Source organism: Tenrec ecaudatus, chromosome 17, assembly GCF_050624435.1.
Source record: "Tenrec ecaudatus isolate mTenEca1 chromosome 17, mTenEca1.hap1, whole genome shotgun sequence".
Taxonomy (NCBI): domain Eukaryota; kingdom Metazoa; phylum Chordata; class Mammalia; order Afrosoricida; family Tenrecidae; genus Tenrec; species Tenrec ecaudatus.
Window position 1 is genome coordinate 37923711 of NC_134546.1, and position 19142 is coordinate 37942852.

Consider the following 19142-nt stretch of genomic DNA (forward strand, 5'->3'; position numbering starts at 1 on the left):
ACTTTTACTAGATTATTCTACAAAATACACACCTCAAAGATAACAGGGATTTGGATGGGATTTTAATCAAAACTCCTATGATCCTTGTTCTAGTTGTCATCTATTACAGGCATGTGAGGGGGTGCCCCCCAAAAGAAAAAAGCTCCATTGGGTGGAACTTTCCTAGCATGCGTTTTTCCCACTAAGCAAGCATCTAGCAACTCACTGAGTTAGTGAAGCCAATGGTGTCGTCTGGAAAAGTGCTCTCTGGTCACAGTGAATTTCTTCATAAACGCAGTTTAGCCCAAACCTTTGTTTTTGTGATGGCCGACTTAAGAGAACAGTGTGCGGATGTGAAATTTTGTTTCCTGCTCGGGAAAATATGCCACAGATGTGTTGTGCTGTTGAACACAGCTTACAAGGACGCACTCTGGGAAAAACTCAAGAGTACATGTGATTTCCTCATTTCAAAAGGGTGACATGTCTACTGTTGACAAAAACCTTGTTATAGATATCCATCAACTTCCCTAACGGAAAAAAACGTCGGCTCATAGTGCACTTGGAGCTTGCTCCACCAAGTCATACTGTTCATCAAGCTTTCTATTTAAAGGTTCTGAAAAGTTTGTATAACAGAGTACAACAAAAAGGCGATTTGTGGAAGATGAGGGACTGATTTTGCCACGACAACAATGCAACTGCACACACAAGCATTTCAGTGCTCCAGTTTTGGGCCAAAAACAGTATGCCTCTCTTGCCCCACGCACCTGAATCACCTGACCTAGCTCTGTGCAACTTCTTTTTGTTTCCACGAATGAAGAGGGACATGAAAGGACAGCCATGTGACCCAGAAGAGGCGAAGAAAAAAACAAAAAAAAAGGAGAGAGGTGCTGTCAGCCATCCAAACAGATGAGTTAGAAAAATGTTTGCAAGAATAGGAATCACAGATTTGACAAATGTATTAAGTGTAATGGAGAGTACTTTGAAGTTGATATGGTTGTTTTGTAAAAAAAAATTTTTTTTAATGTATAGCTTTGGGAGAAAAAACATGCTTTTTTTATTTTGCAGGAACCCCCTCATATATTAAACTTAGATTTTTTGCTGAAGGTTTTTTTTTACAAGATAATGGAATTTTCTTCTTTTTAAAATCATTTTATTAGGGGCTCATACAACTCTTATCACAATCCATACATACATCAATTGTATAAAGCACATCTATACATTCATTGCCCTCATCATTCTCAAACATTTTCTTTCCACTTAACCCTCTGACATCAGCTCCTCATTTTTCCCCTCCCTCCCGCTCCCCCTTCCACATGAGCCCTTGATAATTTATAAATTAGTATTTTGTCATATCTTGCCCTGTCCGACGTCTTCCTTCGCCCACTTTTCTGTTGTCCATCCCCCTGGGAGGAGGTCAAATGTAGATCCATGTAATCAGTTCCCTCTTTCCAACCCACTCTCCCTCTACCCTCCCAGTATCGCCACTCACACCGCTGGTCCTGAAGGTATCATCTGCCCTGGATTCCCTGTTTCCAGTTTCTATCTGTACCAGTGTACATCCTCTGGTCTAGCCAGACTTTCATGGTAGAATCTGGATCATGATAGTAGGAGGGAGTGGGGAAGAAGCATTTAGGAACTAGAGGAAAGTTATATTTTTCATCGGTGCTACATCACACCTTGACTGGCTCTTCTCCTCCCCTAGACCCCCTGCAAAGGGATCTCCAGTGGCGGACAAATGGGCTCTGGGTCTCCACTCTGCACTCCCCGCCTCATTCACTATGTTAAGGTTTTTTTTGTTCTGATGATGCCTTATACCTGATCCCTTCAACACCTCGTAATCACACAGGCTAGTGTGCTTCTTCCTTGTGGGCTTTGTTGCTTCTCAGCTAGATGGCTGCTTGTTTACCTTCAAGCCTTTAAGACCCCAGACGCTATACCTTTTGATAGCTGGGCACCATCAGCTTTCTTCACCATATTTGCTTATGCACACGTTTGCCTTCAGTGATCGTATCAGGAAGGTGGGCACCCAATGATGTGATTTTTAATTCTTTGATGTCTGATAACTGGTCCCTCTACACCTCGTGGTCAGACAGGCTGGTGTGCTTCTTCCATGTGGGCTTCGATGCTTCTGAGTTAGATGGCTGCTTGTTTACCCTCAAGCTTTTAAGACCCTAGACACTATATCTTTTGATAGCCGGGCACCACCAGCTTTCTTCACATTTGCTTATTCACCCGCTTTGTCTTCAGTGGTTGTATCGGGAAGGTGAGCATCATAGAATGCCAATTTAATAGAACAAAGTATTTTGCATTGAGGGAGTACTTGAGTGGAGGTCTAATGTCCTTCTGCTACCTTAATACTAAACCTATAAATATAGGTGCATAGTTCTATCTCCCCATCCTCATATGTCAGTATATTTACATATGTATATGTCCTTATCTAGAGCTGAACGTTTTATGCTTTCATGATTTACACTTAAGTCCATTTGGCTAAGATGGTAGGTTTAAGTCAAGTTTTGGTTTTCTGCATGTGGATGCCCATTTTCTCTAGCAACATTTGTTCAAAGTTGCTATCCTACCTCCATTGAATTGCTTTTCACCTTAATCAAGTTCAGGCGAGCAAATGTGTGTTGGTCCGTTTCTATGTTCTCTACTTTATTTTCCTGATCAATGAGTCTCTCCTGCTACCAGGGTCAAACTATCTTGAGTATTGTGACTATTTGCCCACAACTGTCATGTTGATTCTGACACAGCGATGATCCTGCAGGACAGAGCAGGATTGATCTTTACGGCTTCTGAGGCTGTTAATAAATCTTTAGGGAAGGCGTCTCATCCTTCTCCTGCGGAGCAGCTAAAGGGTTGGAGTTACTGATCTTGCGGTTCAGCCCAGTGCATAATCGACTATGCCACCAAGGCTCCTTTGAATTATTTTTAGGAATTGAATTACACCTGCAGATCACTTGACATCTTTACCATGGAGAACTGTTCGACACATGGAGAGCGACCTCCCCATTGATTTAGGGCTTGCTGAATTTCTTCCATCACTGCACACATCCTGTGCTTGTAGTGTTGGGTTTATCTGTAAGAGTTTGGCTTTCTTTGGAGTGATTATAAGTGGTAATTTGTGCTTTTAATATTGTATTCCACGTGTCCCTTACTATACAGTCTTTACTGTTTTCTTTGTATTCAGCAATCTTGTAGAGATGGGTCAATCTAGGTGTTTTTGAGTAGATTCTGTGAGATTCCCAAAATACAATCATTTTGTTGCAAACAGGAACAATTTCACATATTCCTTGACAATCTGTGGCTTTTCTGTATCTTACCTTATTGCAATGACTAGAACTTTCAGTATTATGTCATATTGAGGTAAAGAATTTGCTTTTACCTATAAATTTTCATATTATCTGCATGGGTTTTTTTTTGGTGGGGGTACATGTTTATAATCAAATTTCTAAATTGCTGAGGGCTTTAATCATGAAAAGAAGTTGAATTTTGTCAAATGCTTTTTCTGTATGAATTAATATAATTCTATTATTTTTCTTCTTTAGCTTGTTGGGTTTTTTTCTATTTTAAAATTTTAATAAATCATCTCATTAGGTGCTCTTTCAGCTCTTATAACAATCCATACCTCAATTGTATCAAACACATTTGTATATATGTTGCCATCAATTGATGATTTTCATTGATTTTTAAAGATAGAAATAAAGCAAACTCACTTGGACTTGACCTGTAACTTTAACAGTGCATCATTGGATTATACTTGAAATATTTTGTCAAGGAGGAAAGCTATAAGTTCATTAGAAATAATGATTTATGCTTTCATTTTTATTTTTGTGCTGCCTTGATTCACCTTTGATAGCATGGTAATGTTGATCTCATAAATTGTAATGTATCCCACATTCTTTTGTCCAGAAAGAAATTATATAAATTGGTGATTTTTCTTTTGTGTTCGGTTGAATTCTCTGGTAAAAGCCATCTATGTCTGGAGATTTCTTTGATGAATGTTTTAAAATTATGAATACAATTTCCTTGTTGGGTTTTAGGAGTTTCTGATTTTCAAAAAATTGTCTGTCTTAAAATGTCAAATTATAGATATTCCAATCTTAGTCTTCTAATGGTTGGAGGATCCACAGTGATATCCCCTGCTTCATTTCTGATTTTGATTATTTTTCTCACTTTTTATTTTTTCAGTTTTACTAGAGATTTTTCAAATTTATTATTTTTTTCAGAACTAGGTTTTGTTGATTTTCTTTATTATGTTTCTATTTTCAGTTTCATCATTTCTACTCTTAGTATTTGCTTGGTAAGTACTTAGAGATTTTACTGTTGTCTTTCTGTTACTGATTTCTGGCTAGGTTCCATTATGTTTAGAGAACAGCGTCTACATAATTTACATTACTCAAATGTTGAGCTTTCTTTTAATAGCCCAGAATATGATTTATATTGGTGAATGCTCTTGAGGTAAATACGTATTCTGCTGTTGAGTATAGTGTTCTGTAAAAATCAATTAGATCTTGCTTAATCTGATCAGCTTTTCTTCTTTGCTCAGACTTATTTTACATTGTTCAAATCCACTGTGCATTTGTTTCTTACTCACTGCCTTTGGATTGATTCTGACTTATAGTGACCCCATGGGACATGCTAGAACTGCCCCCGTGGGCAGAGTAGAAATCCTCATCTTTATCCTGTGGAGCAGCTGGTGGTTTTGAACTGCTGACCTTTCCATTTAGCAGCCCAATGAGTAATTCACTAAGCCACTAGGGCTCCATCTTTCTGTTTAGTAGTACTAATTGGTGTTTTGGGGTTCCCATAAAGGAAAAGTGTTCTCATTGAGAAGAATGACCATGTTTAAGGTATGGCCATGTGTGTTAGGCTGAGTTTAAGAGAGAAACCAAACCAGATACACTAATCTATTAGAAATAGCTTGTACATCAAAGAAGAAATTTTTCTCCAAGAGGCAACCCAGCCCAGTCCAACCCCAGAACATGGATCAGATGCTATCTAGAACACCCGCTCCAGAGTTCAGTAGCTGCCACTGGCGAACCAGGAAGGTGAAGTGTAAAGTGGCGAGAGAACAGGCTCATGAGTGAAGAGTCATGTGAATCCGGGGTTGGCAGTAACACTGCAGGCTACCTCCGCACCCAACCCCAGAGCCAGATTTCAGACAAACAGGAGGTCGAAGAGGAGCAAGAAGGAGGAAGAGTGACCAGTACCCCTCAGCGCCTCACTTAAAAAAGGCCATACTCCTGAGGAGGCGTCATCAGTGACAGCATTGATAGGCTGGACTCCACCCCTACCTTCACACAGGTGCAACAAGTTAATATAAACCCTAACCATCACACCATGGATTAGCTGCTAATAGGATGAATTTTAGCAGTTCACAGATTCTATTTGACTTTTGAAAAAAATATCAACCTACAAAGTGTTTCAAATAAGTTTAAATAAGGTGACAATCTTTGAATATTTTAGGACCATCCCATGCAATAGATGTTCCTCATTCTTGTTGAGAAACAGGACAAGTCACTAGAGCTGAGTAGGGCCTTCAAGTGGCCATCGAGTGGCTGGCGACTCTTCATGACCCTGTAGGACAGCGTAGAACTGCCCTGTGGGGGGTTCAGAGACTGTAACTTTTGCAGGATCAGAAAGCTTCATCTCCCTCCCGAGGAGCGTCTGGTGGTTTTTAATGCTGATCTTGTGGTTAATAACCAAATGCATAACCACTATGCTACCAGGGCTCCTGATCCTAACAGAATATATTAAAGATTATAGAAACCATAAAGGCGTATAGAGCTCGATCTGTGGGTTCAGGCCTTTATTTGTTAACAGAATTCTCTCATTAAATCAAAAACACAAAAATTTGCAGGCTCGAAAAGCCCAGTCTGGTCATGATACAGCCCAACTCATAAACAGGAAATTATTGAGATCTTGCTTCACATGTGTTTTTGTTTAAGAGAAAATGTAGACACTTGGAACTTCAGAGTTCTCACAAACATAAGAACTAGTTCAGCATCTGATACGTTTAGAAATCCTTTTAATATTCACACTTTTGTACCAGCAGCATACAAATCAAAATGAATTATTTGTTTGCTGAATTTTTATCTAGATCTTATTTTAATACTTCACTGTTTTAGTCAACTTAGGGAATAACAAGAGTTACTTAAATCAATGACTACCAAAACTATCTAGTGCTTTCTCTATTTGGGAGCTGTGGTCGCACTTTGGGTTAAGCATTGGGTGGCTGACCATGAGGCGGGCAGTTCAAACACACTGCGCACCCTGAGGGAAAGCTGTCTGCTCCCATAAAGATTTAAGCAGTTCGTCTGTGTCCTACAGAGCTGCTGGGAATCAGGATGGACTTGATCGCAGGAGGTTGTGGCTTTATGTTTTTATAGCTTATCATCTATCTATTTTGTCATCCAGACCACACAAATGTCCTGCTTCACTCTACCACTCTTCCGAAATCTACATCATCGGATACTTTGCCCTAGGTGTGTAGATTGTACCTCTTAAATCAGTGTCCTATTGGGATCATCCTAATTATTGTCCTAATATCACCCACATTTACCTGTGGCTCCTTCCCAATACTTTTGTACGTAGTGTACCCAAGGCGGTCTTCTCAAAAAGGAACCAAACCACGCCACTCTTTTGTTACTAGTTTCGCATGCCCATACGTCGCAGAACAAAACCCCTGGGGAGACCAGTTAAACGTTAAATATGATCTGGCCTGTGCCTCTATCTCAATAATTCACTTTTTGTCACTTCTCTCTCTCATCCCTGACCTGTGTACACCCCTGATCCTGAATACATGAGGGTGACTTGTGACAGCCTCTTACGATACACTCACTGCCCTTCCCTTTGTATCTCTCAGTTCAAGATCATGCTGAAAGTTACAAAGGGCTACTTGTCCAGTGTCCATCTGATTCATTGCATTCTTACCAAAGTCAGACACGGGGGCCGGTGGACCGGCAAACACTAAGCCTAAACAAATGAAAGCATGAGCAGGGAGATGGGAGAAGCATGAAGAGAAGGGAAAGATGAAGACGGCTCCCCACGTGAGCACCCCAGTATTCAAATGTGTCTACAGGAAATGTTAGAGTCCTTCAGACAGTCGCGTACTTCTCAGAGACGTGCTTCAGCTCCTGGAATTACCAAGTCTCTAGGACCAAGACCTTCTAGAACCTGAATGAACAGGATACTCTACGACACAGTGATGAAACGCATGAAAGCATAGGTTACATAGTTCCAATTACTCAAACATCACTAAATAAAACACAATACAGATAAACTCAAGGAAAACTAATTAAATCAAAACCAGGCATTTACACAGTACAAAAATAGTAGGCTAAAGGCACAGTAATAATCCTTTAACTGTTAAGGATTATGATACTAAGCCTTATGAATATTTATAGGAAAATCATCTAGAATCTGTCCATAAATCATTGTGACCTATATATATAAAATATTTCTATAAAGGAAATTAGGACAATAATCCCAATGCTTTATAACAAAACTTGGAGGAAGGTTCCCCTTTTGCTGAAAAAAATCATATAGAGGGAAGGAGCAAGTACTTTGAGCATGTTACCAGGAGATCAGTCCCTAGAAAAGGGCATCCTATTTGGTAAAAAGAGGAAGACCGTTGACAAGATGGTCTGACACCGTGGCTGCAACAATGGGCTGAAGCCTAGCAACAATGGTGAGGAGGGCCCAGGACCGGGCAGCGGTTCATTCCATTGTACCACAGGGTCACTCTGAGTCAGAACGGACTCAATGGCGCCTAGTAACAACAGACAGCACTTTGAGAGACATATACTGTAATAGTCAATAAATTACACCTCGTTTCAATCATCCATAAAACATAAAACATGGAAGCACATTTTATACCATAGCAAACTCAAACCCACTGCTACAGTCGACCGGCTCACAGCAGCCCTTTGGCACAGAACAGACATGCTCCGACTTTCGTAGGCTGCAAACGTTCCTGGAGGCAGACAGCTTCTTTTTGCTTCCTTTGAGAGTCAAGTGGGTCCCAATTGCAGACCTTTGGATCATCAGCCCCACAGATGACTGCCACGGCTCCTTTCATGTGCCATGACGTTCTACAGAGAGCACCACATACACTGTTCTGTCATTACCTTTCCTAAGACAGTGGCTATGTGTCCATACATGTTCATATAGACCTCTGCTTGTTATTTTCCAAAGGACAAAAATGAAATCCTACTAGAAATCTACATACAGACCTGTTCTGGATACACCATCTACAGAATTCATTCTTCACGCCATCGGGAATGTTGACCTTAACTGTCAATATCTTCAGATTTTCTCCACGGTTAATTGCCAGAATCTGAATGCAAACACAGACTGATGGTTTATAAAATAAATAAATGATACATTTAAGCAGTCGATGTCTATAAAATAAATCATGTAGCCATTCAGCCTGGGGTTATGTGAATTTTTATTCACCAAGAATTTATTTTAAAATAATTATGTTTATACTTCAAGTAACATACCTCACTAAAAAAAATACCATGCCATATTTTTGACAGTAAAACACGGGTACAAAGTGGCATCCGCAGGAAGAAGCTTTAGTAATCTAAATGCTCTTCAGACTATACTAATAGAAATGCTTTCTCATTTGGAAATGAAAAAATCTTAATTTTAGATTTGAGAAATGAGATTGCTGAAGATGAATACAAATAAGCAAAATCATTACAGAAATGTGAACAGCTAATATCATTTATTAAATAGTTAAAAATTGCCTGCCATTTTAAGCTCTTCAAATAGATTTTTCCATCATCAAACACATACTTTTATCCTCGCCACCTCTGATGATACATAGTATCATCTGCATTTAATAAAGTTTCGTGAGCGTAACACCTCAAATCACAAAGCTGACAAGTTATCAAAGACGGAATAATATAAACTAAGATCAACTTGTCCATGTTTTTAATTAGTATTAATATTAAGGAACAACTATTTAAAAACACAAGGGAGCCTGGTGGCCCTGTTAGGTTTACATTGCTAAGTAAAGTCAATCAGTGGTTCAAACCCACCAGCCATTCCATGGAAGAAACATAAGGGTTTTTTCTCCCATAAGATTGACAGCCTTGGAAACCTTACAGAGCAGCAGTTCTCAATCTTCCTAATGCTGTGACCCTTTAATACAGTTCATGTGGTGGTGACATCCCCCCCAACCATAAAATTATTTTCGTTGCTACATAACTATAATTTTGCTACTGTTAGGGATCAGACGACCCCTGTGAAAGGGTCATTCGATCCCCAAAGAGCCACGACCCACAGATTGAGAACCACTGTTATAGAGGGTCACTGTGAGATGGAATTGATTATGGCAACAGGTTTTCGGTTTTGAATCATAAAGTCTTTTTAGCTATGTCACAAAACGTACATGCAACAAATGAACAATTAAACTGAACTTCATAAAATTTAAAACTTCTGCGCCTCTTTAATAGATCTACTGTATCCCAAGGTCTGTGTCAATTTGGCCAGACCCTGATGCTCATGATTGTGTGATTACCCTCTGTTGGTTTGTAACCATGTGGGAGTGACGTGGCCGTTATGTTAATGAGGCAGGATTGCCATGTATCAAATGGTAATCTTGAGTCCCTGACTTATTCAAGTCACAGCCTTACTTGAGTTATAGCTTTTATGCCCTAAGAAATAAAAGGAGCAAGAGGCAAGAAGAGAACCTTACTATCTAACACCAAGGTGTGAGAGCCATGTGTGTACCTACACTTGAGCCTGGGGTTCCTGTGCTGAAAGTCCCCTTGAACCAGGAGACACAGAGAGGAGGCTGTGAGACAGTGCAGGATGGTGCACAGCAGCAGCAGCAAAACCAGCAGACCCACTGAATGAAAGAGAACTGAGTGTCTTTGGCCGGGGGGCTTCCTGGAGGAACAGAGTCCCTGGGCGCACTTGAGGGCAAAGCAGAAGAGCTTTGTAACATTTTCCTAAGCAGGGTAAAGGCCAGGCAAGGGACCAAGGGTCAAAATGAGGCTAGCAAGGGGCTATGCTAATTGACACACAGCTTCTTCCAGAACCTACTGGAGAAAAAAGCCTTCCCTGAAAGCTGGTGTTCTGAATGTGGACTTCGAGCCTCCTAAACGGTGAAAAGCACCTTTCTGCTTGTGCATGTCATCCACTTGTGGTATTTTTTTCAGCAGCACGAAATTTAAAAGGTGTAGTCACTCTGATACGCAATCTGGCAGTCTCCCAAAAGGTTAAACACAAAGTTACCATTAAGACCCAGCAATTCTGCTCTGAGAAATATATCTATGATAAACAGGTCCATTAAAAAGCATATTCTTATCAATGTACGGTAAGTGATGAATGGATAAATCAAATGTGATGTACAGCCGTATAATGGAATATCATTTGGCAATAAGAAATGCAGGACTGACAGATAATAGAATGTGCGTGAACTTAGATAACATGCCATTAAGTGAAAGAAATCAGACATAAAAGATTTATTATTCCATTTAGGTAAACATCTAGAATAGGTCAATTGTTAAAGATAGGAAGCTGGCTGCTGAGAACTGGGGATGAGCGGGCAGGGGCTAAAGAGGGGATGAGCAGCAGCTTCTAGCAGTACAAATATTTCTGTTAAGGTAAAAAAAGCTCCAGAACTTATGTTGAGAATGACTATAAAGCTCTGAATATACTAAAAATAATGGAATTTTACTTTTTAAATAGATGACTTTTATGGTATGTTAATTCTATTTCAATGAGTCTCTTATCTAAAATTATTCCTTTATCAGGCACTTTTACACCAAATATTGAAATGTTCAATTTAAACCCAAATGAACCCAGTAAATGTAACCAAGTTCACCAACAGTGTCCATCAATAGCATAATCTAGTTTATAACTAAAAATGAAAGAAACATAACTGTACTATACATTCATAAATTTTATTTAATTTACATTGGTCTGTACTTTAATTTAATTTTAATAGATGGGGCTTTCATAAAACTAAATTCTTCCTCGGCAGGATACAATGTGACACATTTCTATAAGGCTAAATAACAACAGAAGTACTTTTCTTACAAGCTTAAAATGATCCAACTTAAAAAAAATTCTTTTTGCCCGGCTATCAAAAGAGATAGTGTCTGGGGTCTTAAAGGCTTGAAGGTGAACAAGCGGCCATCTCGCTCAGAAACAAATAAGCCCACATGGAAGAAGCACACCGGCCAGTGCGATCACGAGGTGCCCAAGGGACCAGATATAAGGCATCATGCAAAAAAAAAAAAAAAAAGATATAAGTGTGTGTATGTATGTGTATATATGTGTATATGTATATATGTATGTGTATATATATATTATATTAAATGAAGGGGGAAGTGCAGAGTGGAGACCCAAGGCCCAAGTGTCGGCCAATGGAGATCCCCTCATAGAGGGGCTTAGGAGAGGAGATGGGTTAATTAGGGTGTGAGGTAGTATCGATGAAGAACACAGCTTTTCCCCAGATCCTGGATGCTTCCTCCCCCCAACTACCATGATCCGAATTCTACCTTGCAGGGCTGGATAGGACAGAGGCTGTACACTGGTACATATGAGGGTTGGAGGTACAGGGAATCCAGGGTGGATGATACCTTCAGGACCAAGGGCGTGAGGGACGATGCTGGGAGAGTGGAGGGTGAGTGGGTTGGAAAGGGGGAAATGATTACAAGGAGCCACATGTGACCTCTTCCCTGGGAGAGGGACAGCAGAGAAGGGGGGAAGGGAGACCCCGAATAGGACAAGATATGACAAAATAACGAGGTATAAATTACCAAGGGCATATGAGGGAGGGGGGAAAAGGGAGGGAGGGGGGGAAAAAAAAAAGAGGACCTGATGCAAGGGGCTTAAGTGGAGAGCAAATGCCTTGAGAATGATTGGGGCAGGGAATGTATGGATGTGCTTTATACAATTGATGTATGTATATGTATGGATTGTGGTAAGAGTTGTTGGAGTCCCTAATAAAATGTAAAAGAAGAAAAGAGAAAAAAATGATTAGGGCAAAGACTGTACAGATGTGCTTTATACAATTGATGTATGTATATGTATGAACTGTGAAAAGAATTGTATCAGCCCCAATAAATTGTTAAAAAAAAGAAAATGGGGCACACAAATTAAGTTTAGTTATAGAGAAAATTTGTAATTGCTACATTTTTCATACTGGAAATAAAATTTATACTTCAATTAAAAGAGAAAAAAAATTCTTTTTAAAACTCCAACTTATTACTTATAGAACAATTTCACTCTGCTTTCCATACTGAAAAGACAGTCAGAGGGGGAAAATATCATTAACTTAAACTTTAACTTAAATATTAAAGCTATTTAAATATATTAACTGGGGAATAAACTCAAATTTTAAGTAAAAATTATTACTTTTTAAGGTATTTTTATAGATTGAAAAATAGCATTAGCAGCAAACATAAAGTAATGAGGAACATAAATGCTTCGTACAAAATCAACGGTAACTAGGGCTAAGCAAGGACTTCAGTGTCAGCCACAGATGACGCTAGCTCTCTAAAGAATGGAATGAGTACTGAACAGCAATGAAAATTCTTCATATGAGACTATCTTTAATAAATTCTATCCTACAGAGTACAACAATGATGAACAAAGAATGACTGAATTCTGATTTAGCAAGAATATTAATCCATCAAAATATATTATTGAGGGCTTCTTGCTCGTTTTTACCTTACCTAATAAAGCCATAGGTTTAACTTAGCCCTGGTGGCCTTGCGTCCGTCTTGGGCTGCTAGCCACAAGGTTGGTGGGTTCAAGTCCACCAGCTGTTCTGCAATAAGGCCGCTTGCTTCCATTAAAGATTTACAGCCTCAGAAACCCCCAGGCAAAGTTCTACTCTGCCCGTCAGTCAGAACTGACTTGATGAAAGTGCAACTGGTGGTGGAAACTATATGAAGAAATACAGTACGGGTAAATGTAGTTACATCAGTAAATACAAAAGCGATCACGCTTATGGTTTTGGTTTGTAACTCTTTCTTTTGAATACGTGATTTAAAAGCCACATTTCACAATGGAGATGGACTTCAATGAGGAAAAAAATGACTGCATTGAAAATGAAAAGACCACCATGTAATACCTATGGTCAATACAACGAAGTGAGGTCTCTCACACTTTGATTCTGGATCAGACAGCTTTGACCTGAAGTTTTGAAGCGAATCAAAAGTGAGTTCAAATCCAAGTATCTAACAGGAAAGATCACAGCCAAAAAGTCAAGACGCTTGCTTTGTTTTACTGTCGGCTCTGCTGTTAATTCCCACATCTCCAAGCCTTAAGCTCCCCAACTGGTGAGATAGGAAGGGTATGGCAGTAAGAATTATGTACACTAAATTCTTGGTAAGTGAAGTAGTTGGTAAATCCAAAGCAGCACCATGACTGCTACCTCTAGGTATTTGTAAGCAGTTTCATTGTTTACCTGGTGGTGATGGATGTTTCTTATGGAGCATGAAAAATTCTGGTAGAGCTGAAACTTGTCCACATCTTTCTCATTTACCTTTTTTGAGGACACTTTAGCAAGACTTGACTGGATACAAATGGGTCTGTTTTGGCACCTGTTGAGACACAGAAATGTTCAACAAGCAAGCATTTAGTAAGGGGAGCTTTGGTGGAGAAGCAAATAGGGACAGGGTTTTCTTTCTTTTTCTTTTTCAGATGCAGCTCAACTGTAAGAATAACGTCACTGACCCACCACCAAGGACCCCACCTCTTGGTCTGGTGATGCTAGCACAGGCCCACTCTCCCCATAAAATGTCTACGCGTGCACAGACACCACCGGCAACAATGCAAGAGACTGAAACTGTCTACAAGAATCAAACCAGAAACTCTGGCCTGTGAAATCATCCAAAAAGGAGGGAAAAGAGATTAGGTTAGCATAACCTCTGGTGACAATTGGTCTGACAAAACCAGACCAAATTATAGCAACATAATCACTTATAAAAAACATAAAAGGGCGGGGGGAGACGTCAGATAGTATAACATGACAAAATAATAATAATTTAGGAATTATGAAGGGTTCTTGGGGGAGGGGGGGAAGTGGGGAGGGAGGGGGTAAAATGAGCAGCCGATATTAAGGACTCAAGTAGAAAGCAAATGTTTTGAGAATGATGATGGCAACAAATGTACATATGTGCTTGACACAATGGATGTTATGTATGGATTGTGATAAGAATTGCACGAGCCCCCAATAAAATGATTTAAAAAACATAAAAGGAGGGTGTCGGAAGTGGGGGTAATGGCCACAGGAGCAGACCAAGTGGAGGGACTTGGCCTTGTTGCTGTTCGCCTAATCATCTTCCCATACTGCACCGGCTGGGTGATCCTCCTGCCATTCATGGACAGCCAGCATACCAGACACACCCACTTCTGGTCCGAGCCTCTGCTGCTGGCATCCCACTGGTGGCAAGCCTCCTGCTGCTCCTGCTCGTGTGCGTATTCATCACCTACCTGATGCTGAAGAACCAAAAGGTGACCAGAAAGGCTCAGTAAAGGTCCAGCAGGGGATGAGCTGCCCATCCCTTCTCTACTTATCTCCAGGCCAGGAAGGTACCCAGGACCATTCAAGGCACTGAGAGGTCCCTCTGGCCTGGCTGCCCTACAGTCATGCCCATGGAACTGGCTCCTGATTGAACAGAGCCCTGCTCAGCCCCAGCTCACTATTCTGGAAGCCAGGAGGGAGGGGTGCATGGACATGTCCTTCTCCCAGCTTCTGGCCCAGGATCTGAAAGATGTTGGTTCTCCCTACCTCACCTTCAGACTCATGTCACCTTTTCTTCTGAGTTCTGCCCTCATTCTGCAGTCCCCTGCCCATCACCTGCAGATGCTGGAATCAGGGTCCAAGGGAACAGATGGTCTCTGCCCACCATGCCCTGCTCCCCACAAAAGCAATTTTCTCAAAAAGCTGGGGACTGTCAGACTCTGCAAGGACTTCTGAGCCTGGAAAACTTTGGGGAAGGGTCATCGCCAGAGTGGCCACAATGGGCCCACAGACTGCCCACTCCTCATGGAGACCCAGCTCCAGTGCCTGCCTGTTCAGGGGAGTTTTATAATAAATGTTGAGCAGGTGCTGGTCAAATAAAATAATAAAAAAAATAAGAGGGCAAGTGGGAGCCAACGAGTACAAGAAAGAAGAAAATGTTTTGACATGATATGTGATGACGACTGTGCCGCACTTCTAACATGAGTGAACCTGTGAATTGTAGACGGTGTGAACTATATGCCGACAAAACTAGGAAGAAACAGAGGAGCTGATCCCAGGGGCCGAAGTGGAGGGCAAATGTTTTGAGAATGATGAGGACAATGAATGTACAAGGGTGCTTTACACAATGGATGTCTGTATGGATTGTGATAAGAGTTGTATGAGTCCCCCAATAAAATGATTTTTTTTAATCTTAAGGAAAAAAACACCCCCCCAAAAAAACAAACTATGAAGAAACAAACAACAATAACAACAGAGAAACAAAAGTGAAAATGCGGGTAATTCTCCTACTGCAACTCATCCCTTCTAGGCAGGGCACCAAAACAACAAAAGGAAAGCTCTCTCCTTATTTAGTCCGTGGACTCACCTACTGCAGGGCTTACTTACCCAGCTAGAGCGACAGAGAGACAGGAAGACAAACCTCTGCCTGACCCCATCTCCGTCCTCTGCTGACACGCACCGGAGAAGGAAGGGCAGAGTACGTAAAGCAGCACATTAATGTCTTGTCTTTTTTTAATGCTATATAAAATCCACAAGCCCAAGTGGGGTCTAGGACATGGTGGGTCTAGGACATGGTGATCCCAGGTAAGAAGCTCTCCGCCATGCCTGATATTACATATTCTCAGGCCAGTCATTGCTGAGAACAAGCGATGGGATACTATCATATTGAGTAGATACATCACAGTATGTTTAAAACGTACGCCACCCACTGGAAATGAACATGAATCTCTCGTTAGTACATGAAATCTAAGGTCGATTTTGAACTGGGTCCATCAGAACCCTCCTCTGAGGTGCCTCCGTGCAGAGGATGAGACGAGCAGGCAGAGTGCCAGGCACCCTGCCCAGAATTCAATTAAAGAAACTTTACTTTGATCTGTTTTATATATTAAAGTTCTGTTGCTTGAACAAAGAGTTCTGCTAGGAACACAAGTCTGCAAGCAAACGGTTTCTAGTGAGTCCTAGAGCTAGCCCTGACCATGGCACCCTCAAGAGCAGGATTCCACAAGGCAGACACCCCAGAAGACTTACTCACAGTTTCCGAATGAAGTCCAGTGTATCTCTGTCTTTAGCAATCATGTCTGCTAAAATATGCTGCACTCCCGTCTCAATGTCCTGCAGTGCTGAGAGCCCTTTAGGGAGAAAAAAGAAAGGGTAAAAAAAAACTACAAGATAAGTTTTGTAAAGTCTCTAATTAAATCACAAGACACACAGAACAATTAACGGCCCCTCGTGGGAGACAACACAGGAACGCTCTGGATCTCCTTGAGGCAATATATTGGTGACACAGAATAATTTTTTGAGTATGAACAAATTCCTATTGGCCTATGGCACACAGGGTACCTTGTACTGGAGTGGAAGGGATTAAAAAATAATAACCTTGAAATATCTGGCTTCTTAAACAGTCATCTGAGAAGTGACAAGAAAAATGACTGATAAAATCAATATCAAACTATGGAGATTACGGGAGATTGTGATGCGTTTAGAATAAAACATGAGGGGAACATTTCACGCACAATGTCAAAAGCAGTGCAAAGCTTCTTTGGAATTTTCTGCAAGTCCTACCCACTTGGATCAGGGCGTAGGCTAAAGGTAAGGGCAGTGGGGCCCCGCCCTCCTGGAACTGTGCAGGGCCCTGCCATGCCTGTGACCGCAGGTACCACCATGTGCTGCCGTGATGGACTCCAAGGTCATCAACATATAGGCCACAGTTAAAGGAGACATGATTATTAAAAATCGACTCATTTAGATCTCAGGAAGAATATGAACGAGCAAAACCTCTGTACCAAAGGGGACACAGGCAGGGTAAAAGGAAAATAACACCATGGTAAGGAGTAAAACTAAAAATAAACTGTGGATTGAGGATTCTGAAAGCTCTAACATTCCACTGGAACAAAACACACCAAGAACAGGCACACAGAGTCCCCGCTGTGGCTAACCGTAATGCTGGCCGCAGCAGCTCAGCTGCTTTTAAAACAGCCAGTGTAGCAACCATTGAAAATCGATAGCCACACATTTGAAATCTTAATTAAAATTTACTTTTCAATTAATTCAATTAACTCTAAATTCAATCAGAGTTCTTGTGCTTTTCACTACTGTTCTTTAAAAAACAGATTTAAGATGTATGTATTTGTGGATGAACAGACATTTATTTATATTTCTATAGACACGTGTGCTTAATTTTTTTAATTAAAAATTCATATTTACTAGGTTTTTTAGAACAGAGCCAGATAATGGTATGCTATACTATGATTCTCTGTAGTTTGGGGTAATCTATAGATTTTTATAGTCCAAGACTGCCCCCTACAGACATTTCAGTCTCCCAACTCAGACTAGGCCAAGAATTAAAGAGTTTCCTGACCATCTGATGCTGGAACATGACTCAAATATCCGTTAAGAACCAGGGCACTGAATGTATAAAGTATCGAGATAGGAAAATTAGAAGTTGTCATAAATGAAATGAGACTGACATCCTAGACGGAAACTCAATACCAGCAATCACAACAAGACCAGGGCTGACTGTGGAACAGGTCATCAATTACTCATACACAAGTTCAGGCTGAAGCTGAAGAAAAAGAAATCGAAGGGTCAAAATATGACCTTGAGTCTAACCCACCTGAATTGAGAGCATCTCATGAACAGTAGAACATCTTGACCACCACACGTGAGAAAGAAAAAGGTCACTGAAAAGACAGTCAAGAGAGAAATGACCAGAAATGGTTATCAGAAGAGACGCGAAAGCTTTCTCTTGAACATGCAGTACCTAAAGTGAACTGAACAAGTGATAAAGAGCTGAACAGCCAATTTCAAAAGGCAGCTGGAGAAGCCAGAGCATTGGAGTGAAAGTTGCAGACCTGCCATTACCCAAAAAAAGAACATGCTCAGCACATCTCAAACTGAAGAAAAAAACCTCAGGCCTTGAGTGTAAATATGGAAGGATTTTATGGGCAATATATTAAATGTAGAAAGCATCCAAAGAAGAAGGAAAGACGACTAACATCCAACCATTTCAAAAAGTAGCCGATGATCAAGACCCAACGGTACTAACGGAAGAAATCCAAGCTGCACTGAAGACACTGGGGGAAAACAAGATTCAAGCAATCGACAGAGTATCAATTGAAATGTTTGACCACACTGATGTAGCACTGGAAGCACTCATTGATCGATGCCAAGAAATTTAGAAGACAGCTCTCTGGCCTAACAACTATAGGAGATTCCTATGTGTGCCCCTTCCAAAGAAGCAATAAAAACCAAACTCCCTGCCATCAAGTCAGTGGCAACTAATAACAACCCTCTAAGAACAGAGTAAAACTGCCCTGGGGAGTTCCCGAGACTGTCACTATTTACAAACGCAGAAAGCCCCATCTCTCTCCCTCGAAGGGGCGGGTACCTTCAAACTGTCCCCCTTGAGGATCACCGTCCAACGCATAAGCACTACGCCACCAAGGCTCCTTGTGATTCCAAAGAAATGTGGCCAAGAAGAATGTGGAAAATATCAAACAATATCATTAATGTCACATGCAAGAAAAACTTCACTGAAGATAATTCAAAAAATGGCTGCCTTAGTACATGACCAGGGATATGCCAGAAATTGATGCTGGATTCAGAAGAGGTCATGCAATGAGGGATAGTATCCACATTAATGTTGCCATATCAAAAAATGTGTCTACTTATGTTTTAACGAGTATGCACAACATTTGACTGTGTGGATCATATGAACTAGATAATTTAGCAAAGAAAGGGAATTCTGAAAGACTTCACTGTACTCATGCAGAACCTGTACACAGACCAAGGTGGTGGCTGTTCAAAGAAAACATGGGGGAAATGCATGCTTTGATCAGGAAAGTGTGTATCAGGGTGCATCTTTTCACCATCCTTATTCCGTCTGTATGCTGAGCAAAAAGTCCCAAAAGCGAGACTCAATGAAGAACAATGAAGGATCGGGATTGCA

The 19142-nt window shown here is 40.8% G+C and overlaps 1 protein-coding gene and 1 pseudogene across 2 annotated transcripts in view; one reads left to right on the top strand and one right to left on the bottom strand.

The window, feature by feature from the left end:
• The window catches only part of SRBD1 (S1 RNA binding domain 1), a 263620-nt gene that overhangs the window by 204168 nt on the left and 40310 nt on the right, over positions 1-19142 (bottom strand). For both annotated transcript variants that reach the window (XM_075535621.1, XM_075535620.1), the window contains exons 8-10: positions 16227-16323; positions 13415-13550; positions 8214-8317 (exon numbers count right to left, since the gene is read on the bottom strand). In XM_075535621.1, the coding sequence (XP_075391736.1) occupies positions 8214-8317; positions 13415-13550; positions 16227-16323 (337 nt within the window). The remainder of the gene's footprint in view (positions 1-8213; positions 8318-13414; positions 13551-16226; positions 16324-19142) is intronic.
• Positions 14231-14484, top strand: LOC142430900 (dolichol phosphate-mannose biosynthesis regulatory protein pseudogene; annotated as a pseudogene).